This window comes from Oreochromis niloticus, linkage group LG3 (assembly GCF_001858045.2).
Source record: "Oreochromis niloticus isolate F11D_XX linkage group LG3, O_niloticus_UMD_NMBU, whole genome shotgun sequence".
Classification (NCBI taxonomy): Eukaryota; Metazoa; Chordata; class Actinopteri; order Cichliformes; family Cichlidae; genus Oreochromis; species Oreochromis niloticus.
Genome location: NC_031967.2, coordinates 63,645,049 through 63,669,008, shown reverse-complemented (window position 1 = coordinate 63,669,008; position 23,960 = coordinate 63,645,049). Strand labels below are relative to the sequence as shown.

The 23,960-nt window shown below is 43.9% G+C and overlaps 1 protein-coding gene across 1 annotated transcript; it reads right to left on the bottom strand.

Moving 5' to 3' along the window:
* Window positions 1-15,481: 15,481 nt before the first annotated feature.
* LOC109201341 (putative nuclease HARBI1) lies at window positions 15,482-17,776 on the bottom strand. The gene is made up of 3 exons (XM_019356973.1): window positions 17,341-17,776; window positions 16,214-16,916; window positions 15,482-16,043 (listed from the first exon to the last, which is right to left on the bottom strand). The coding sequence occupies exons 1-3, from the start codon at window positions 17,491-17,493 to the stop codon at window positions 15,682-15,684; spliced, it is 1,218 nt and encodes a 405-aa protein (XP_019212518.1). The 5' UTR covers window positions 17,494-17,776; the 3' UTR covers window positions 15,482-15,681.
* Between the last annotated feature and the right edge of the window lie 6,184 nt (window positions 17,777-23,960).

Genomic DNA, 23,960 nt, shown 5'->3' with positions numbered 1-23,960 from the left:
TAACACCAGTAGAACCACAACACAGACTGATCCAACACATGACAACACAGAGAGAGCAGGAGGAGGTGTGGATGTAGGTGGAGGTGTGGATGTAGGTGGAGGTGTGGTGGTGTGTTTGTCTAAAATAAAGCAAACACAGTCATTAAGTTGTCGTCACATTGTGAATGTTGAAAGCTGCAGAAACACAGACAGGTGAGTGTGTCACCTGTGACAGTGATCCAGCTGGATGGAGACTCTCCATGACCGCTGATGTCACACTTGTAGAGGCCTTCATCAGACCTGGAAACATGCTGGATGGTCATGTGACCTGTAGGCTGCTTCCTGATGAGGGAGCCATCTTTATAGAAAGCAGCTGGGAGGTTGGAGGGAGTGGTCTTTGTTTTACAGAGCAGAGTGACGTCATCTCCCTCCATCACAGGGAGGACAGGACTCTGCAGGATCACTGATCCACCTCAACACAGAGACAAACTACAGCATTTCATCCATTTACACACAGCTTCATCAACACTAACTCCACACACTCAGCTTACCAGTGACTGTCAGGTTAACCATGTTACTGATGGGACCCTCTCTGGACTCACACCAGTAAACTCCATCGTCCCATGTATACATGTATCTGATCTTACAGAAAGAACCAGCTGGTTTTCCCCACCCATCTCCACACTGAGTCCTCAGTCCGTCAGTTGTGTTTCTCCTCAGAGTCCATCCAGCAGAGCTGTCGTCCTCCTCACAGCTCAGAGACACAACGTCTCCTTCAAAGAACTGAGAGCTGCTGGGACTCACAGTCAGACGAGCTGTGAGGGTTAAAATGAAAAACTGATGATCTGTTTGCTTTTGTCACAAATGATACATGAATCCAATCAGGTCATATCAGTGAGCATGTATCAGGTTTAAACTGTGACAGAAGAAGGTTACTGACCTTGGTTTGTTGTGCAGCTCAGCAGTGAGATCAGAACTAAAGAGAAATGACACTCAGGTTGATTTGAGGTGAACATAAAGAACAACTCCACACAAACAGCTGACAAACACACAAACTCGTCTCTCTCTGATATATCTGCTTATTTTTTCTTTGATGCCAGCAACATGTTTCAGTAAACATCTCGATGCATGCTCAATCACTGAGGTAAGTAAATGCCAAAAGTTGAATCTGTTCATCTGGACGTAGCGTTTTGTGGGAGAAACGTTTCGTCACTCATCCAAGTGACTTCTTCAGTCTCAGCTGACTGCAGGTTTCCACAATCTTATAAACAGTACATTTGTACAATGACTAAAACTAGCACCACTGGCAAACAATGAAATCGTAGGTGAGTTTAAACCCTTTTAGGGGTCTAAGCTGAAGTACTCCTAACTTTTATCACAGCACCCAAAAAATAACTATAGCAATGATCAAGAAACTGGCCTCACAGCTCATTGTTCAACAGTGCTGCTGGTTTCAGTCAGTCAGTTTTGGGATGTTTTAGGAACGTTTGGACAACAAAAGACTGCAAAAGTGTGTAAGACTAAGAAAAGAAAAGTAAAAATCTCACAAGTATTCCCATAATTTTGATTTCATTCTTGTGTATCCCAGTTTTAATCTTTTAGATAAAAAAGAGCTCTTAAAGTTATCATTATGATAAAAATATCTAGTACTTCTAAATAAAACTGTAAAGTCATGATACGGACTGGGAGATGGGTCAGGAATTAAAGCATGGCAAATTGTTTTAATGGAAATCACAGGAAAGTTTTAACCGTTTTTGTGGTGGTCAAGTATCCCTAAAAATAACCAGCAATTGTGCTAATAATACAATATTTTCATACAGTTTTCTAAAGTTATCTTTTACTCTTCTGATGTTAAATTTTGCCAACTCTCCCTAGACTGCACACGATAGAATGAAAACAGGTTTAAGTATCATGGTATCATGCCGTTACAGCGCACTCACACAGAGGCTTGTATGTTTCAGGACAGTGAGACTTGTCTTTAATAAATAAGACATTTGTTGTGCCGGCAGAAAGAAAGCATAGAGGTAATTTAAGGACTCCAATCCATGTAGCTTTAAAGCACACATTATCTGAAACACTATGGAAGCAAACGTGCAAACTTTTCTGATAATGCAGGGACGTTCGTGTCACAGATAAAGTGTCTGTTTATTTTTACTTGTTCTCTAAATAACGTCAGAAACATTAGCTGGTGTAGGATAGATCACAAGAGATTACTAGCTAAGTTTAACCTTATGATCCACTTGTCTGCTGGTAAATTACTGGTCAGGAAAGGAGTTGATGTGATTTATTATTTTACTTTGTTAGAAATTTCCATTCCTGTTCTGGGCTTCAGTGTTTGTTTACAGTACAGACCCAAGTCAAAATGTCAATTTCCAGCTGTCCAGCCAATGTTAATCTCTAGTTGAACACCATGTATTTGTGTGTGATTGTCAGTGCAAAGAAGGAACCAAGAGGATGGACAGTAAGATGAAAGAAAAATTGTACAAGAGCGGGAAAAACCAGGTGGACAAATGGGCAGATAATAAGGTAGGAAAACAATCACTGTTCAGAAAATAATTTAACATGGATGATTTTTGCTCATGATAAAACCGTAACATTTACACTAAACATGGTTTTGACAGGATGGTTGCTGCTACTAATCTATTCTCCACTCTGGGTGATATCCTGTTCCAAGTCTGCACAATAAATGAATTCTAAAACTTTAATGCTAAAGCAGATCTATTTCTAGTTTGACATGATGATTTTCAAGTGTCTGTATAGAATAATGCTACTTTAGTTACTTGGTTTGGTACACTGCCTCTGTGTGGAGACTGAAACAGTGTTGTGTTTCTGCTCTCATCTGATTTTCTCGAAGTTATTCTTGAACTTACTTTGGAAAATTCTATTCAACATGATTGAGCTTTTACCTCAGATTTGATCATTAACAGGTCCTCCCTAAAACTGCAGTACTATCTGCAATTCTGACAGTTTTTTTAAATGAGTTGCTTTGAAAGACTATATTGTGCTGTAATTGCAATTGAAAGGCACTGAACTGAATGCAAAGGTTTTAATCTAGAATCACCCCTGGTGAAAATGAAAATAGTCAACCTACAGAGAAAAAAGACCTGAATATATAAAAGTGAAAAATGATAAAATAGGCCAGTTCATTTTCTTAAAATTTCATAAAAGCAATTCAAAATGATACTCCATACTTTCCATGGCCCTCATGCTTGTATGCATGCCTAAGAATAATTCAGTTCAATTGAAATTTATATATATATAGTGTAAAATCACAACAACAGGTTCCTTGAGGTGTTTTATATTGTGAGGTAAAGAACCTACAATAATACAGATGAAGCCAAACAATCACACGATCCCCTACGAGCAAGCACTTTGGTTATGTCTGCCCCGCTGCTCAGGACAGGGGGAGCTAGCGGGGTCTAGTGGATGTATTAATGTGCCATCCTGGAAGAGTTTGGACTGTCTGTGCAACCTCTGTAGAGTCCAGATATCTCCTCATGCTACTAGTAGTGACACTGACCCTAGCCAAACGCAAAACTAGTGAAAAAAAAAAATGTTAGAAAAGATGCCTCCAGCTGTAAAACTATTCCTTTATCGGGACATTGTCTCATTTTTGCTCTCTAGTCCATCTAGACGATTACATTAACACCAAAGTAGACGAAACTGACTAATAACCCCGTATGCTACTTTGCTTTGACCAGTAGACAGTCAAATACAAGAATTCAAACAAACACAGAGCTTCTACTTACAGAGCAGACACAGCACAGATGTTTCCTTCATCGTCCTTCTCACTCATTTGAGATTTTTTTCCATTTCTGTCACTGACACCAAGTAAAGCCCGCCCTCTTCTTCTGAGCACCAGGTTTTCTATTCTCTTTTCTATTCTCAACAGTGGTGCAACACTTTTTTCCCACTCTGTAAAGATACATGCAATGAAATTATTTAAAACTATAACTGTAAACACACTGAAATACATTTTTCTCTTAAAGCACTTCAAATTAAAACACTGTAGCTAAATGTGCTAGCAAACTGAGATAAAAATATGTTGGGCCAGTATCAACAACCAGGCCCAGTGGTTCTTGCACTCTTAGAGCCCTGGGACCTTGCTTTCGGCTCGTACCAAGGTGGCCAACCTCTTGCACGGTATAGTTCGTTCCCTTTGGTCCTCTGAGTAGTGATGGGCAGAGCAAGGCTTTGTAAAATACTAAAAAAATTTGTACCAGAGTTGTATCAAAGTTTCCAAACAATCTGAAACAATATCAACAGGGACACCTGCTGGCCAATTTGGCTATCTCAACATCCTGATGATGATGCTTTGTGAAACAATGATGCGGACAAACCTGCACAATTCCCAAAAAAGCTACTTATTATACCAGACTGTCAAAAACTGTGTTTAGTGTTTTAAAGAAATATCAGCACAAACAAGCCCAGAAAAATATAAACATTAGCGTTGGCTGTACACTGCGTGGGACGAAAATTTCTTTTTACAGCTGTCGGTTTTGGCCGGCGGTCATAGGTCCCTTCCAATAATATGACGCAAAACTGGAATAAAATGTATCTATGGACTGGAAAAATTGAATACACATGTTAACACGGCACAACACCAACCATTCTATTTACATAACCCTGCATATACAAATCGATAACACAAGCTTCAACCATTACTATCTAAATTAAAACCCTTCTGATCCACACCCCTGTAACTCGGCACACTGGTCTGTTCCAGGAGCTCATAAGCAGGTGATTGAGCTGCCTTCACTCTTTTGCTCCACATCCTGCAAGAAGCAACAAGGACAGGTGAGTACTGTTACCAGTTCTCTTTTTACACATAGGTTACAGACAAATGATTAAATGTAATCCGCTCTAACTTCAGCTCTTTTATGACAAAGGTAGGATGGCCAGTCCCCTTGTCTCTTCACCTTTACATGTTGTTACCTAAATCAAATAAACCTAATAATGAATCTATAAGAACAAATTTGTGTTTTTCCTTTATTATACTTTTTAGATTCCAAGCAGTTAACTAATGAAAATAGAAATGAGGTAATGGAACCCCTGGTCTCCATCACAGCAGTGTAGAAAAAAAGCCCTAAACTTCTGAGCAGCCACGGGAACGTGAAATTCATGGAGAAACTCCCAGAATCCCACACCTGCAGCAGGGCAAACCTCCACCCACACCACTCCTGCTAAACAGGTGACAATAGATTTAAGAGCGACAGGACTTTGTGCCGCTGAATCTTTGATTTTATTTATTTTCTGATGTTTTTTGCATCTATTTGAAAGAGTGAGAATAAACACAAAATATTTAATTTTACATGCTGGAATATACAGAAAATAGGTTTAAATCTTCAACAATTTCTTCAAGTCAAAGACTGTTGTGTATAATTTAATTTTTGCTTGATGCATAAAGTTAAAAGATTAAAACTAATAAAACAAATATTTAAAAGAGTCTTTCATTTGATTATATTTTAAATGATGGATTATGCATAAAAACATAGAATTTATTATCTATTCAGGTTGTGTATCATGTTTTCAAAATGTAACTAAGTAACTAATTACTTTTGAAAATAAGTATCAAAATCAGTAAAGTAACAGGATTACTTTTTTGGAGAAGTAATCAGTAATTAATTACTAATTACTTTTTTCAAGTAATTTGACCAACACTTCTAATAGCCACACAGGTTTAAAGCTGGTTTTTGGAATCAGTCAGTTTAATTTTTTGGAAAGAAAAGCGTCTGGACTTGTTTAAGTTGCTTGAAGATGTTTCACCTCTCATCTGAGAAGCTTCTTCAGTTCCAAGAGCAAATGGTAGAGAGTCTGAGATTTTAACCCCTATGGGAGTGACCCATGAGGGTCATGGATCCCTGTTGATCCTCTACCTAATCACACGAGGGAAAGTGTGAAAACGGGTGTAGCTCACAATTAGCCAGGGTTTCGGGTGAGCTCATTGTGAAACCTAGTCCCACCCTATCATGTGATTTCCTGAGGTCAGATGGCCCAGGATGTGAGTGGGCGTTAAAGCATCTGGGAAGGGATCTCAAAACTGGATTATAGATGGCAGACAGTTTAAGCCAACGCCTCTGTGTTGGGTCTGTGTTTCCACAAGCCCCGCTAGTTTAGAGACTTATTCCTCATGAAGAGCGCAAGACATAACAGAACATCTTCAACTGGTTTTTCAAAGACAGTCACTCACAGTAGACATGAATGGCTTCTTTTACTCCTCTTTCAAACCATCTGTCTTCTCTGTCCAAAATGTGAACACTGGCATCCTCGAAAGAGTGACCTTTGTCCTTTAGATGCAGATGGACAGCCAAGTCTCGTCCCGTCGAGGTGGCTCTTCTGTGTTGTGCATTTATGAAGTGGCTGTTTGGTCGCTCCATTGTAGCATACATGATGTTGTTAAGTTTGTGTGAGACCACGATGACCTGGATGACTGAGAACCTTCACAGACTGTGTTTTGCTGATTATTAAGTTTTCTGGTCGTTTGTGTCATCAGTTTTGTTCTACACACCTGCCAATCAAAGCTATATGCTGCCAGAGAGTTAGATGTTATTTTTTATTAATTTAAAAAATAGACATTAAATTAAAAAAAAAAAACACTAAACATGGTTTCCGTCTTTATAAAGAAATAACACTGATTATATTTTGATGGGCTAATTCTGACCAATCATGGCATCTTTAAATTATCCTCTGCTGAGCGACCTCTGAACCATGAAGAAACTAACTTCACACTGCTGTAGATGCTGTATCCTATAACACTGGCATGATTGTTTTTACTGTGAGTCTGGAGTTTTAGTTACAGTTCACCTCCCCCCTGATGTTTATCACATATTCACAACAGAAGCTTCAGTGAGAACAAAACAGGAAAGAAAAAAACGAATCTGTCGTGAAAACGGTTAAGAAATAGATCAGCTGTAATTAATGGCTGTGCGCACTCAGGCCACTGTTTGGATTTGGTGCCATATAAATAAAACTTAATTGAATTTCACGTTCTTTTGGTAGCTTTCATTGTAAACCTGTTCACTCATTAAAATATAAAAATTTAAATTGAAGTTTTGAAAATGGAAAATAATTGGATTTAACTTTACAGTTAGTTTGGCCATTCACACATTTTATAATGCAAATCACTAAAACAATTCCAGTAAATAGTTCTTCATTTATCCATTTTAGTCTAATAAACAGATATAATTTAAGAGAAAAATAAATACAGTATACATAATATTTTTGCACACAAGCTTCCTGATAGATCCTAAACCAGGTGTAAAGGCTATTTGAGAACTTCATTCTCATTTAGCCCATTGTTTGCTTGGTTGTTACTTCAGACTTGTTTGAATTATGAGAACATCCTTCATTTTTTAGTTTTCAACTTAATATTTTGATATATTCTTTAGATTTCTTTCTTATATTATGAAAGTCTTCAGCGATCCATATTTCTCTATACTTTACATAAGTGATTAACATATACTTCTACCTAGTTTTTCTTCTTTTAAGAGCTCTGCAGGTTTATAAAGGTTTCAGAGTTGTTCTTTGGTCATGAAGGGCCACACACTGGATCTTGGTTTGTCCCTGGGTTTAAATATAAATGAGGTGTTTTCTTGTTTTATGACAGGTGGTCTATATGTCTATGTATAGAGTTATGAAAAAAAATCAATTTGTACTGCTTTTTGGTCAACCTGTGTTAAATTGACTTGACAATAAAGTGTTTACTATTGTCAGGCATGAGGCAGCCATTATACTGTAACACCCAGTTTTACCAGTAGAGCACAGCAGATTTTAATTTTGATTCATGGCCATTTCAAACTTCAAAGGTTTAACAGGAGCTCTGAGCTGGTTCAAGAGACGTGAGCCAGAGTCACATGTTCATGAGATTTTGTTTTATCAGACACTTCAGTTATGTTTTCTTCCTAAACTACTGAATAAGACACTATGAATGTTTCCAAAGGGGAGGAGCAATAATTAAAATACAAAGCTTTGTGAAAACTAAAGTCAACTATTCAAGAACACTGGTCACCTGTCCTTGCCAAAGGTTTAATTCCTCCTTGTTTATGTAATTTAATAAAGCACAACTGTAAAATGCCACTGTTATTTTAATTAAAAAAAGAAGTGTTTATTTCCTGTACACAAGTTGCCATATTGCTTTAATAAAAAAGATTCAATAACTACTAACAGAGAATTATCTTTATATTGTTAGAAAAAAATAAAACAGTTACTTAATAAAATTTAACTTTTTTGCCATGTCGTTGGCTGCCAGTTGTTTATTTGGGTGACAAACAGCTTAAACTCTTTGGTTTCAAACACAAACTTCCTGCAATGAAGGTTTAAAGACACTGATTGATGCTCTGGCTTTTTTTAGGCTGAGGTTGTGGTTTAGTCTTTATTCTTTGTTTTCATCAGTGAAAAAATGTTCGCATCGGTTAGCCACAACTAGACCAGAGCCACACAAGGAAAACAGATGAGGCTAATGTTTATAAATCTCACAGAGAAACTAAACTGTTTGTGGAATAAGATCAGCATTCAAAAAAAAAATACAGTAATTTTACTGAGGACACAAAACTACAGGAATATTTCATTAGATAGGTGTGTATAAGGATTTAATACAAATTTAAAAACAATGCATTTTGTGAATTACGAATCTAATTCAGTGATAAAAAGAGGTAAAAAAAAAAAAATCTTGAACATGTGGATGTCCTCTGGTCTGAGGTGCTGGGGGGACCAGTTAGAGACCAGCAGCTGGACGTCAGTGGTTGGACTGGTGGACTACTTCAGTGAAGAGTAGACGACGTCTGGCTCTGGTTTAAAGTCTGAACACAAACACACACAGTTCAAACAACAGGAAACATGATTACAAGCTTTGTAGTTCAATCAAGACCTCCAATCTCCACCTCTCTGCATCACACACAGTCCCAGTTCAGACTTTACCGGGAACCAGCTGAGATACAAATCACAGAGCTTCCATACTTTAACTGCTTTTTAAGATTTCCATGAGAAAGCTAGAAAAGTATATCACAAAATCCAACCTACCCCATTTATCTTCAGTTTTAATCAGACAAATAATATAAAAGTGTTTTCAGTTAGTGGGGTCATCGGAGGGCTGGAGCCTATCCCACCTACCATATGGTGGCGTACACCCTGTAGCAGGCACGTGCAGAGGGGGGGGCGGAAGGGGCTTGAGCACCCGCCCCTTTCCTGATGGGTGCCCAAAGTGCCCTTTTGTTGAGGCAATTTTTTTTTTTTAATAATTTTTTTTTAAATGTATGTGTGCGTGTGGAGTCCTGTCTGTGCCCCTCAACAATAATATTTAACTATTAATCACATTTTTGCTAAATAAAAGGATCTGGCTTACATCAGTCACATGATCACCATTAACCAATGATCGCCCTTGTAACAGCTGGTTACAAGCCGGGAACGAGCTCACAAAGTGCACGCGCATTTTTTGCGGTCCGGAGCTGTAGGAGAAACACAAATTAACTCAGAGACACAGACTGATGCGACAAAACCAGTAAGTAGGTGTACAGCGTACACTGTAGTCTAAAGCACACAGGAGTATTAGCTTATTATGTACACGTTGGTAAGCTGTCTTGTGGCAACTGACGAACTGAAACAAATGAGCGTGCTGTGTGTGCAACAGCGCGACAAACATTACCTGTCATTTTATTAACTGCACAAGTAGTGCTGGTCATAGCTGCTGGCTCACTGGGTAAGGCTGTCATGGGTCTGTAGCTCTGTCACCCTTTTAGGGAACATATTTAGTTTTAAAGTAAGTTACAGGGCTTTTCCTGCCTTTCTGGAGGGCTTATATTTCACTTAAAACGATCTAATATGCATGTCCACATAATAATGGATTATTATAATTATAATATTTAAAAAAACACGCTGTATTTTAAAGAACATACATTAAGAAACAGATTATATTAGATTTATATTTTAAATAAGACAAAATGCTGATTTTACAGCAGCAAAATTATTGTATCTCTACAGTTTAAAAATGTAATAAGCTTTCTCCCTGCACAGAGTGGATAGTGAAACAAATGGAACCATCATAAATACATTATTATAAATTTATTACTTTTCCCCTCATTGCTTTATTATTGTAGCTCTAGTAATAAATAATAAGGGAAGGATTCTGGATCAGCACCATGATGGAAACTTGTGCCCACAGTATATACAGTATTCTGAAGAAGGTCTAAAATGTCACTGTGTGTGCGTGCATGTGTGTGTTTTATGTATATGGACTTTTTAAATTATTACTCATAATATAACATTGTCCAGACATGGCTGGTAAGGACATGAGGAGGAAACAGTAGGAGCTGTGTGAGGATACTAAAGGCAGTGGATCCCTCAGCAGCTGGATTACAAAGTGCACAGGTAACATTAACACATGTACCAGTTGTTGGAGACGTATTCCAGTATAAAAATAATAATAAGCACAACTGAAATGTTTTGCTTCTATAACATTTTTCTGTCATCATTTTATTATAGATTATGTGCAGGAGTTGTTAGTGTGGATAATTAAATAATAGTTTATTGCAATAGCAAGTTGTGCCTTGTTCTCAGATGGACAGCAAGTGGAGAGTGATAGATGAGATGAGGGGATGGAAGGAGGAAGAGAGGCAAAGAGTGATTCACAGGCAGGGTCTAGTTTATTTCTCAGTTTTTTGTTGCCTTATAGTTCCAAGCGCTGTCACCAATCTTCGCATTTTGTTATTATCTCATGACACTTGTTTAATCAGCTACCATCTCTCCTGTGGACTTTTTAATGTCTACAGTCTCAGATCAACACAGCCCTGCCCTCCAGCACTATCAGCAGCAGGAGCAGCAGCAACATTGTACCCATCAGGTAAAACACAGGCTACGTTTGCTTTGCCTCACAACAGTGATATAGTATGATGCGATCCCATATTAGATTCTTGATGAATGTGTGTTGTTGTTATTCAGCCTGGTTCAATGTGCCCCTTTTTAGCTTTGAGCACCCGCCCCTATAAACGTCTCTGCACGGCCCTGCCCTGTAGAGGTCACTAGTCTGTTGCAGGGCTAACACAGAAAGACAGACAAGTGAATTGCCACGTTAGTGAGAATCTCAGCTTATAGATTTGTGTCCAATATCGCGTACCTTTAGTGTCTCCATTAATGTTCATCGGGATTTTATTAGCCGATGGACGTTTGTGTATTTGGACAACATCTTCATATTCTCAAAGACTCTTGCTGAGCATGAAATCCACGTCCGGCAAATACTCCAGCATCTAGTGGAAAACAGGCTTTTTGTAAAGGGAGAGAAATGCAACTTTCACATGGATTCGGTGGCTTTTCTGGGATACATTATTGAGAAGGGTGATCTGAAACCGGACCCAGCTAAAGTACAAGTGGTGCTCAAGTTGCCAGTGCCCCCGAATCGCTGACAGCTCCAGCACTTTTTGGGGTTTGCTAATTTTTACCGCCGGTTTATGAGACTTTAGTAAAATTGCTCTGCCTCTCACAAGGATGACCTCTCCCAAGGTTCCCTTTCAGTGGGACCAGTCAGCCCAAGAAGCCTTCTCTCGTCTAAAGGACCGCTTTGCCACCGCCCCCATTCTTCGTCAGCCTGACCTCAGCCAACAGATTGTAGTGGAGGTGGACGCAACTGACTCCGGGGTTGGGGCAGTCCTGTCACAACGGAGGGATGTTAAGCTCCATCCCTGTGCATTTTACTCCCATCGCCTCTCCCCAGCAGAACGCAATTATAACATAGGGGACTGGGAGCTGTTAGCCATAAAGTTGGCTCTGGAAGAGTGGAGACATTGGCTAGAGGGCGCCGCATAGCCGTTCATTGTCTGGACTGACCACAAGAACTGAGAGTACATATGGTCGGCCAAGCGCCTTAACTCCCGGCAAGCCAGGTGGGCTTTGTTTTTTACATGTTTTAACTTTTCCATCACTTACAGGTCCGGCTCGCGGAACGTGAAGCCAGATGCTCTCTCCCAGCAGTTCGCCTAAGCGGAAGAAGAGTCGGACCCTGTACTGGTGCTTCCCCCCTCCTGTACTATTGGGAGGATAACCTGGGAGATTGAGTCACTCGTCCATGAGGTGCAGCGAACGGAGCCTGACCTAGGTACTGGCCCACCTGGGCGGTTTTTAGTCCCGGTCTCTGTCAGATCTCTGGTTCTGCAGTAGGCACATACTGCCCATTTTTCCTGTCACCCTGGGGTCCACCGCACCACACTGTTCATTTGATGTTTTTGGGGGGGGGTGGCACACACTAGCAAAGCACACCAGAGAGTATGTGACCGACTGCACCACCTGCGCTCAAAACAAGCTCTCCCACCAGCTCTCCCACCAGCTTCCATCGGGATTACTTCACCCGTTACCCACGGCCGCCCGTGGTCTCATATCTCCCTCAACTTCGTCACTGGACTGCCCCTATCTGCAGGTAATACCACTATATTAACAATAACTGATCGATTCTCCAAACCACCTGGAGTGACCAGCTCACGTGGATCGAATATGCGCAAAATAGCCTCACCTCCTCGGCCACAGGACGGTCCCCGTACAAAGCCTCCCTGGGGTATCAGCCCCCGCTCTTCCCAGCTATTGAAGGTGAGCACATAGTTCCCTCAATTGAACACCACCTCCACAGGTGCCGCCGGGCTTGGAGGGCTACCCGGGCCGCTCTGCTCCGAACCAAAGACCACAATAGAGTGCTCGCAGACTGCCACAGGACCCCCGCTCCGGAGTATTCAGTAGGCCAAAAGGTATGGCTCTCAACACGTTTCGTGCCTATTCGAGCAGAATCAAAGAAGCTTACTCCCAGTTTTATCGGACCTTTTGAAATCAGTGCCATAATTAACCCTGTCTCCGTCCGGTTGAAACTGCCGTGCACCATGCGCATTGATGACGCTTTTCATGCCTCTCAGATTAAGCCTGTGCGCTCCAGCCCGCTGTCCTCGTGCTCCTGCCCTTGGCATGCACACCTGCCACTAATAACGCACCTGTAGCTTGTCACTGTTTCTGGACACTACTAAAGGCAGCAGCTCAGAGCCTCTCATCGCTGGAATATTGAATTACCACGTGATAATCCCGGTTTATAGATTTGTGTCCAATATCGTGTACCTTTAGTGATTGCTTCCCTTCCTGTCTTCAGATACCCGGATCCTTCCTGTTGGGGCGATCGTGGCTCAAGAGTTGGGAGTTCGCTTTGCAATTGGAAGGTTGCCGGTTCGAGCCCCGGCTTGGACAGTCTCGGTCGTTGTGTCCTTGGGCAAGACACTTCACCCGTTGCCTACTGGTGGTGGTCAGAGGGCCCGGTGGGGCCAATCCGGCAGCCTCGCCTCTGTCAGTGCGCCCCAGGGTGGCTGTGGCTACAATGTAGCTGCCATCACCAGTGTGTGAATGTGTGTGTGAATGGGTGAATGACTGGATGTAAAGCACTTTGGGGTCCTTAGGGACTAGTAAAGCTCTATACAAATTCAGACCATTAACCATTCCCGCAGTTTGGAGGATTGAGCGTGAGTGTGAGCTGAGAGCGAGAGCGAGTGTGAGGAGTGGCTGAGACCCCACGAGTGTGGAGCACCCGTCCCTTTCCCCATCAACCTGTGGACCCGTTGGAGTCCTTCCTCACTTTGTAAATAGCACTTAGTGTTCAATAAAGTTGAAGACTGTAAATGTGACCCGCTGCCTGCGCTTGAGTCCGACCCACTAGCCCTGACAGATTAGGCTTAAAACTTTCCTTTTTGCTGAAGTATATAGTTAGGGCTGGATCAGGTGACCCTGTGTAGGCTGCCGGGGGATTCCCATGATGCATTGAGTTTTTCCTTTCCAGTCCCTTTTTCACTCACAATGGCCGTTTATCAATATGCGTACTTGTGCGTACTTGCGTTCTCGTGTACTCGTGAAACGTCATCAGTCGGAGACCAAGTACTGTTCCAATTCGAAGTACGCATCAGGCCGAGAACGCGAAAAAGTCCCGGATGTGTTCTCGATCCGCCCATTTTATCGAGCATGCATCGGTGTAGACTTGGCACAGCTATATATCCCAGAATGCATTTCGCAAGACCTCTGTGAAGATGGCCGAGGACAAGACGCATAATTGTAAGTCCAATACCACTACTGTTGTAATATGCAGTGCATTTCCAATGCATAGGTATGCGAGAATATAGTTATGTAAACATAACTATATTCTCGCTTATTATAAATTCCCAATGCTGTTTATGGAGGGGCCCTGCCAAATAACGAGCACAAGAGGATCGGCATCTCCATTTGAAATTCCCGCTATCTCAAAAGGATCAGTGTGGCAATTTCAATAGCCAGTCGTCCACACAAATCTTGCATCATCACCAACCTGTCTATCCTATCCCATCCTATCCTGTATAATGTTCAAACACCTCAAGTAATGTTTACGTTTGCATCAACAGAAAGTTGTAATAAAGCTGATTGTTTTGCTGTCATTTTTCCCTACTGTTATTTGCTGAGATTGTCAATATATTAATGCAATATGTGATATTGTATATTTAAATCAAGGGACAAGTGAGGAAACGCAGGCTCTCATTGAGTGGCGGGCGGAAAATGAGAGCCTTTTCACAGGAAAAAGACATTCCTGCAAGACTGGATGGGAGTAAGTACTGACTGCTGTTGCTGCTCCCTGTCCACCAGGGAAGGATCAGAGGGGCACATCTTATGATAACTAGCTATCGAAGTGACAGTGCAACATTCTTGTCCCCCAGGGATTTTGTTAGCTCTTCAGGCCTGGCCGTAACACCTAAACAGGCGCAAAAAAAATGGAACAATCTCAAGGCCAAATACAAGGTAATGTACCTGTGCCTATCTGATGTCGTAGACAGGTTCAAAAACAATACCTGTCTACAATTCCTGAAATGTGAGAACGTGTGTCTGCTTATGGTAATCACATGTACTCTGCCAGTCAATAATAGAGTAATTGCATCTGTGATAATATGGCAAGCAATACATATTTCCAGGAGCTTAGGGACCCACCCACAGGCAAGGGGGTAGAGGACGGTAGCCCGACTGCCGGCACCTGGCAGTGGTACAACATGATGGATGCTGTGCTCCAGGGGCAGCACTCAATAAAGCCACCCCTGGTAGTTGCAGCAAACCTCACATCCACTGCAGGTGGTGCAGTCAGCACTCCAGCCCCGTCCCCGTCTCCCGGAGTGTCGGGGATGAGCCAGAGGAAGAGGCCCAGGGACAGCCAGGCTGTACTCCAATTCCTAAAAGACCAGGCGGAAAGAGAGGAGGAGAGAGAGAGAGAGGCGCTGGCTAGGGAGGAAGAGAGGGAGAGGGCAGCTACCCAAAGGGCAGAAAAATTCCTCACACTGTTTGAAAAACTTGTTGACAAAATGTAAATAAAGCAATATCATTCACAATAATGAAGTGTGTGTTTTGCTGCATGTGAAACAGAGAATCTCTTTAGTCAAAGTAAAACAGCATTTCAACACGGGTAACAGTTACAATGACTGTTTACATTGAATCCAACCTACACAGCCGTGGGCACACAAGCAAATATACAAAAGTGAACACAAATGTACACTATTGACAAGCTGTACAAATAAAGGTGTATATTACATAATTAACTTAAGTGACACACTGATTTGGAGGTACACTATCATTTGCATGTACTCCCTTTTGGTTTTACCAACCGGGGGCTTTTGCCTTTGGCCGTAGCTGCCTACATATCTGTTTGAGCATGACTACATCTCACACATGGCACCTTTATTTCTAGATGTAGTCATGTTCAAACAGACATGCAGGCAGCCGTTCAGGAGCAGACAGTTGTGCAGCAAGCCTGGCTCGGATGCAGGCTCCTGAGAGCTCCCTGCCCACGCCTGTGCCTTCTGTTTTGGCTTCTGGTCCTTCTTGTGCTGCCTCCTCATCTCCTTCGTCTTGGCAGACGTCATCTGTTGCCACACAGATGTTGTGGAGGATGCAGCAGGCTCCCACAACTTTGGGGGCAAACACAGGCCGGATCACAAGGGCTCGCAAGAAAATGGAGCGCCAGCGTGTTTTCAGGATGCCAAAAGTACGCTCTATGATGTTCCTGGCCTTGGCGTGGTGCCGATTGAACCTTTCTTCAACTGGAGCTGTAAACGGAAGGCAGTACACACTCGTATTTAGTGCATAGTACACTTTCAATTAGTGTGATAGGATCATGATGTTGCATTTGTTGTCTTATAGCTCTGCATGCTTCACTGTAACAGATGTAGCACTACACGTGTGTGTAGGTGTAAAGACAAGGGGAATGGTTTCCTACTTGACACAGGCTGGCGATATGGGGTCATTATTGCCACTGGGTGCCTAAGGCAAGGGTATCCTCCATCTCCCAGGAGGAAGTAGCCTGCTGGTGGATACAGGGCCTGTTTGTACATTGGGGATCTCCGCAATACCAGTGCATCATGCACAGATCCGCAATGTCCAATGTACACATCCAGGAACGCACCTCTGGAGTCACAGATGCCCTGCAGCACGATAGAGGGAAACAGTTTCCTATTGAGGTATGACCTCCTATGTGGTTCCCTAGGTGGGAGAATGCGGATGTGGCACCCATCAATTGCACCAGCTGTGCAACGGAATGCCTCATTGCCAGCAAGGCGTGCAAAGCCTGCCCCCACCTCCTCCATCTCTTCTGCCTTTGGGAAGTGAATGACCTGATGCAGGATTCCCATCATGTCCTCTATGACATTGTGGACAATCCTGCACACTGTTGCCGCCGGCATGCCAAAGATGTCTGCTGTCACCCGATATGAGGCTCCGCAGGCCAGCCAGTAAATGGTCACTAGCACCTCAATTTCGTGGTCCCATCCGTGTTGTTTCTCCCGGGGGAGCATTTGCAACAGCATGTTGACGCTTGCTCTCGTCAGTCTGAAGGCTGGTTTCAGGTCAGCTCCAGTGAAGTAGATTGACAGGATGGGGATACTGTAATCAATTTGTGCATATGGTCTTGCTGCGCACTTCCCCTGTTTGTGAAAGAGGGAAACAAGGTACTTACAGTGTTTATACAGATCTGATTCAGGTTTCTCATATATTTATTGAACAGTTACTGCAGTATTTATTGTTATCTTTAGTATACGGTATGTCATGTTTACTGAGATTACTGCACAATATGTATTTTGATGGCTTTCTTACGCGTGTATTTCTGACCATTTGCATGACATGCAAATGTGCAGTTTGTGCTGTTAAGTTACTTGACAATTCACTTGTCTGTGGAGTGTACAGCTTGTTTCAGTATTCCACATTGATATTTTTGTTACACTGTATAGGCTGTATGTAGTATTGCTCTACCACCATATGATATCATACACAGCAGATGCGACCTTTTCTCTAGGTATATGGGAACATGCATAGAAACACCAGGCTATTACTTATTTTCTACAAATGTACCCGGTGCAGTAGGCACGCCATCAGGGCACGTCTCCTCTCCCTCATCTTCATCCTGGCTCTTCTCTCCCGGATTCGTCTTCTCAGTTGCGCTGCTTCAGTTTCAGCCTGAAGGAATAGAATGCCGGCAGCAACTGCGACAACCACCCGATCCATTTTGGCCTTCTTTCTCTTTTCCTTTCCTTCTGACCAGTTCAACCACTGATACCACAAACTAGTCCCGCGATCATTTCCCGCTGGTGGCTCTTTATATAGGCGCACTCTTGCTATAGTACAGGTGAAGTGGTTAATGAAAATATTTTTGCTGTATTATTTATTCAATGACAACACACAGAGTGACGTTTATATGTAATTTTATTTAATTCTTTTTTGATCGTGGAGCAGCTGATCCAGCCTGGTGACGTTAGCCTGACCTGTGACATCATCAGGTACGCAGGTGTTCCAATTGTACAAATCACGAGTCTGTGCTCGCGTTCTCGGCGGGTACGTACTCCCGTGCGTTCTAGGCGAGTACGTACCCGCCGAGCACGCGAGTACGTACTCGCGTACTTGGGCATTGATAAACGGCCAATGTGTTAGTAGACTTCTCTGCACTGAATCACACTTGTTATTAATCTCTGTCTCTCTCTCTCTGAGCATGTCTTTATCCTGTCTTCCTTCTCTCACCGGTCGCAGCAGATGGCCCTGACCCTCCCTGAGCCTGGTTCTCCTGGAGGTTAAAAGGGAGTTTTTCCTTCCGACCGTCTCCAAAGTGCTTGCTCATAGGGGGTCATATGATTGTTGGTTTTTCTCTGTATCTATTATTGTATGATCTACTGTACAATATAAAGCTCCTTGAGGCGACTGCTGTTGTGATTTGGCGCTATAAAAAAATTGAATTGAATTGAACTGAATTTATAAAGTTACACAACTGCACAGTTAATTCACATTATGATTATATTTACAAAATACCACAGTTTTTGTCTTGTTTGTAGCATTTTATTTAGTTGTATTTTACAACTAAATAGTTGTACAAATCCTTAAAGGCCGGGTTGTGAAAATATTGTCTGACATTCAACCGGTCCGTGGGGATCAGTTTAATGTTTAATGTTGGGGACTTCTCATGTAACGTATACGGCTGGTCAAGAGATGACCGTGCTAAGATCCTGTGGGACATCCTGATACAGACTACAGACAGATGGCTAAGGAAGTCCTTAGTAAAATTATTATTCAAAAGCACTTCAGTAATGACATTTAAGATTGCTCTTTTAGATGAAAAATGTTATGAGCCTGCATTTCAGTGCCTTAAATAACAGTCTTGGTGCAAACTGTCCTTTGATATTTATGTTTATTAATATGCTTGAGGATACATAAGGTACAACAGTAATATATAAAACTATATATACACAATACAAAATCTCGTTGTTTTGCCTTTTACACTGAAGAGCTAATCATCACAAGAACATATTAGTCCTCTTATGAATAAATAAGAGAAAAAGATATGAAATAATTCCACTGACTTGATACATTTGACGGTATAAGAAAATATGATGTCTGTTACATCCTGTGAGGCTGTGGGAGTGTGTGGGTGTGGTGTTGTCTTCTCCCTCTTCTCCTCCTTCTTTCTTGCCCCTCCCCTTGTCTCTCTCCGCCCCTTCCTTCTCCGTTAGGACACACCTGCTGCTCATCTGCCCTCGTTACCACCAATTACCCTGAGAGGTGATATAAGCTGGAGGAGAGCAGTGTGGAGGTGGGAGAGGCTTCTGGTGGATTTTCATCTGTGGTGGATAGTGTGTGTTTCCAGCCTAGGTGTGGGAAAGGCCTGCTGTGTGCGTGTGGCTAGCCCTACTGTGCGTAGCTTACCGTGAGTAGCTCAACTGGGCAGTGTTTTTGCTTGGGTGTCGGTAGCCTCCATTACTTTGTTTGGCCTGCCTAGTTTGTGCTAATAGCAGCGTTGCTGTCTTTTTCTGTTGAAGCCTTATAGTTGTCTTCTTTGTTGAAGTGGTCACCTTTCTCTTTGGGTTGACCTGTTTGAGTTATAACTAAAGCAGCAGTGCTGTCTCTTTCCGTTGTTACCTTTTATATGATTATTGAGTTAATTGATTATAATAAAGACTAATTTTGTGTTAAATACCATCTGCCTGGCGTTCTTTTCATTTCACCCGGATCCAACTGTTACTGCCCCCCACCCTCATCGCCTAGCTTTTTATGTGGGGACGTAACAAAGTGGGGGCTCGTCCGGGATCGGAATGAAAGGAGTTGAGTTAATTACGGTTGTGAACAGGTGTTTGTGTGTTGTGTGAAGGTCATTTGACTAGCTGCTGCTCTCCCTGGCTAGAACAGGGGAGTGTCTAGCTGAGCGTTTGCTCTTCCTTCGGACACTCATTTTTTGTTTTGCCTTTGTTATTTTCGGAGCAAACCCGGGTGGGGATTAATTCTCTGTTGGGGGTAGGCTTTTCGGTGCCTTCGGCACTTGATGATTTGCCTTTAAAGTGGCCTCGAGCCTGGTACGCTCCAGAAGCTAGGTGAGGCTAGATTCTGAGTAGGCAGGACTGGGGAGAGGGTTGGTAGTATTTTAGTTAATGGTTGACTTGACACAACACATTTTGTTTTGCCTGTTCTTTTGTTTGCGTGCGTAGTAAAGGTGTTGTGTGGCCCTTGGGTGGTTAACTTGTGTGTTTTGCGGGCCGTTTTGAGTTTCATGGCCACTTTTGATATTGCTGGGTTTACGGCACAGCCGTCGCTCGCTGTGCTGGATGTTTGTAGGAAGAGGGATCTGCAGGAGGTGGCAACACATTACGGGATCAGTGTCTCCACTGGTCTACGCAAAGCGGAGCTGAAGGCCGCTCTGGTGTCCGGGTTGTTGGAGAAGGGGGTGGTTGTAATGCAACCCCCGAGCACACCCGGTCCGGCTGGACCAAGTGCAGCGCCTCATGTTCCAAGCCAGGTCGTAGAACCATCAGTGTCTACACCTGTGGGCCAGGGGCTGCCCGAGGGCGGGCCAATGACGCTGCCCCGTTTTGATCCGCTTTCCACCCAGTCATCGGAGGGTTCTAAGCAGGATGCTAGGCTCAAAGTCCGTCTGGCTCGTCTCCAGCTGGAAAAGGAGCAGCTCGAGAGGGAGTTCCGGCTGAAAAGGGAAATAGAGCTTAGGCGTTTGGACGCGGAACTGGCTAGGGCCAGGGAGGTCGAGCTAAAGAAGGTGGAGGTGGAGGCGGAGACTAAGGTCAAGATGCGACAGCTGGAACTCCAGCAGGCCTCCTCCCCTCCTGTGGCGGCCTTTCTGTCACAGACAGAGGTGCAGTTTGATGTAGGCAGGAATAGTCGTCTGGTCCCTGTGTTTCGTGACACTGAGGTGGAGGTTTACTTTGAGTCATTTGAGCGGATAGCAACAGCCTTGCGTTGGCCGCGGGATGCGTGGGCCATCCTGCTGCAGTGCAAGCTGGTGGGCAAGGCACAGGAGGTTTGTTCCTCATTGTCCACTGAGTGCAGTTTGGATTACGACAAACTAAAAAGTGCTATCCTGTTAGCCTACGAACTAGTCCCCGAGGCTTATAGGCAGCGATTTCGGGGGTTGAAAAAGGTGCAGGGTCAATCCTTCCTGGATTTCGCGAGGGAAAAAAGTGTCCTCTTTGACCGGTGGTGTATGGCCTGTAAAGCTGCAGATCTAGTTTCGGTACGGGAGTTAATTCTCATTGAGGAATTTAAAAACTGCATCTCCGAGCGGATGGCAGTATATCTGAACGAACAGAAAGTCTCCACGTTGCAGCAGGCCGCGACACTGGCTGACGAGTTCGCACTCGTCCATAAAGCCAGTGTCATTAAGCAAGAGCGACGCGACACACTAGCGAAGGCTAGCGGTGCTAGTGGTGAGCATGGCACAAGGGGGGAGGTGCCTGTGCCACGTCCCAGGTCAGACCGGAAGTGTTTTTACTGTTTTAAATCTGGCCATTTAATAGCGGACTGCGAGGCCTACAGGCGAAAGCAACCAGCCTCAACACCACATAAGTCAAAAGGGATGGGGCTGATTAAAATCGCTTCCCCTGTTAACAGACCCCTTAGCACTGAGACTCCTGATGAATGCTTTAAACCCTTCATTTTTAAAGGAGCAGTGTCGCTCTCTGGTGAGCCTAAAGAAGAGCGGACTGTGACCATTTTACGTGACACGGGTGGTTCACAGTCCCTCATACTGGCCAGTGCACTGCCCTTTGATGAAAAGACTGCCAGCGGCACTGATGTTATTGTTAGGGGCGTTGGAATGACTTATGTGCCCGCCCCCCTCCATCGAATTTGGGTGCAGAGTGACCTAGTAAGTGGTGTTTTTCCTGTGGCTGTGTGTCCTTGCTTCCCGATTGATGGCGTGGATTTCATAATGGGCAATGACATTGCAGGCGGGAAGGTTTATCCTACCCCAGAGGTCACAAAGACCCCTGGCCCAAGTCCTTTGTCAGATGCTTTAAGCCAGCAGCACCCGGATGTATTTCCTGTAGGTGTTCTTACCCGGTCACACGCCCGTCGGCAGGAAGAAGTGGTTGACTTGTCAGAGTCAGTGGTCGGCTCTATTTTAGAAAAGGATGTGATGCCCTCCGAGGAGGAGGTGGGTCCTGATGCCAAGGAACTGGCTCAAGAGGTGGCTGAGCCTGCTCCTGAACCTGCAGCCCCTCCTCTCCTCACGCGGGAGGCCCTTATGATCGCTCAGAAAAAGGACCCGTCGTTAGCCAAATGTTTTGCCGCCGTAGATGAGAGTGATGGTCCGACAGGAGACAGGAAACAGACATTTGTTGTTTGTGATGGATTGTTAATGCGCAGGTGGACCTCAAAGCCAGGGGAGGACTGGAGTATAGTCCAACAGATAGTGGTCCCGGCTAGTTTGCGTCAGCATGTGCTACAGTTAGCCCATGACCATTCATGGTCAGGACATTTGGGGATAACTAAAACATATGACCGTATTCTGCAGCACTTCTTCTGGCCGGCAATGAAGACAGATGTTGCAAAGTATTGTAATACTTGTCACACGTGTCAACTGGTGGGCAAACCAAACCAAACTGTGCCCCCCGCCCCACTATGTCCAATACCTGCTGTTGGTGAGCCATTTGAGCACGTTTTGGTCGATTGTGTCGGTCCGTTGCCAAGAACACGGGCAGGTAATCAGTTTTTATTGACCATAATGTGCTTGTCCACGCGGTTCCCCGAAGCAATTCCTCTGCGGAGGATCACCACTGCAAACGTTACTAAGGCGCTAATCAAGTTTTTTACCACCTTTGGTCTCCCAAAAACAGTGCAAACGGACCAGGGAACTAATTTCTTATCCCGAGCATTTAAACAGACTTTAACTTCCCTTGGCATTTCTCATTCCGTGTCTAGTGCCTACCACCCAGAGTCGCAGGGTGCACTTGAGCGTTGGCACCAAACACTTAAGGCCATGCTGAAAAAGTACTGCCATGACACGGGCAGAAGTTGGGATGAAGGCGTCCCCTTCGTGCTGTTTGCGATACGCGATGCCAAGCAGGAGTCCTTAGGGGTCAGCCCGGCTACCCTTGTGTTTGGCCACGATGTGCGGGGCCCACTAAAGGTGTTGAAAGAGAAGTTCCTTAGTGGGGGTGTTCCAAAAACTAACGTGGTAGATTTTGTGAAGACGTGTAGGGATCGATGGCAACAAGCTACCTCATTAGCAAAAGAGGCCCTGTGTGCATCCCAGGCAAGCATGAAGAAATGGTATGACAGAAAAGCTGTAAAAAGACATTTTCAGGCTGGAGACAAAGTCCTAGTGTTGCTACCGGTGCCTGGTTCTGCTCTTTCGGCCCGTTTTGCGGGACCGTATGTTGTAGTGAGGAAGGTGTCCGAGACAGATTATGTCCTCAGTACCCCAGAATGCAGGAGGAAAACCCGCCTGTGTCACATTAACATGTTGAAACCCTACCATGATAGGGAAACTCATGAGACCGTTGCCAGCGCAGCAACCCCCAGTGCTGTCTCTGCTGCTGTGCTGAGCGTAGAGGCAAGTGCCGACGATGATCTGCATATGCTTTCTGAGGGACAACCGTGTGGGCGGTTGGCAAATTCAGCTTACTTAGCCGAGGTAACGGCCCACTTGTCTCATCTGTCCCCTTCACAGTGCGAAGATGTGCTTAGCCTACTGCACTCCTATCCTTCTCTCTTTGGTGATGTGCCCTCACGTACTAGTGTTTGTGAACATGACATCAATGTTGGTGACGCAACCCCAATCAAACAGCATGCGTACCGCTGCCCCATGGGAAAGCGTGAGGTGATGAAGAAGGAAGTCAGTTATTTAGTAGAGAACGGTTTGGCACAACCGAGCCACAGCCCTTGGAGCTCCCCGTGTTTGCTTGCGCCTAAGTCTGATGGCACCCCACGTTTCTGCACCGACTACCGGAAGGTAAATGCAGTGACCGTCTCTGATTCTTTCCCACTTCCTCGTATGGAGGATTGCATTGACAATATAGGTCCTGCCAAATACATCTCCAAACTGGACCTTCTTAAAGGGTATTGGCAGGTGCCTCTGACCCCCAGAGCCTCTGACATTTCTGCATTTGTCACACCCGACCATTTCATGCAGTACACCGTGATGGCGTTTGGCATGAAAAATGCTCCGGCCACCTTTCAGCGTTTAATGCAGCTGGTGT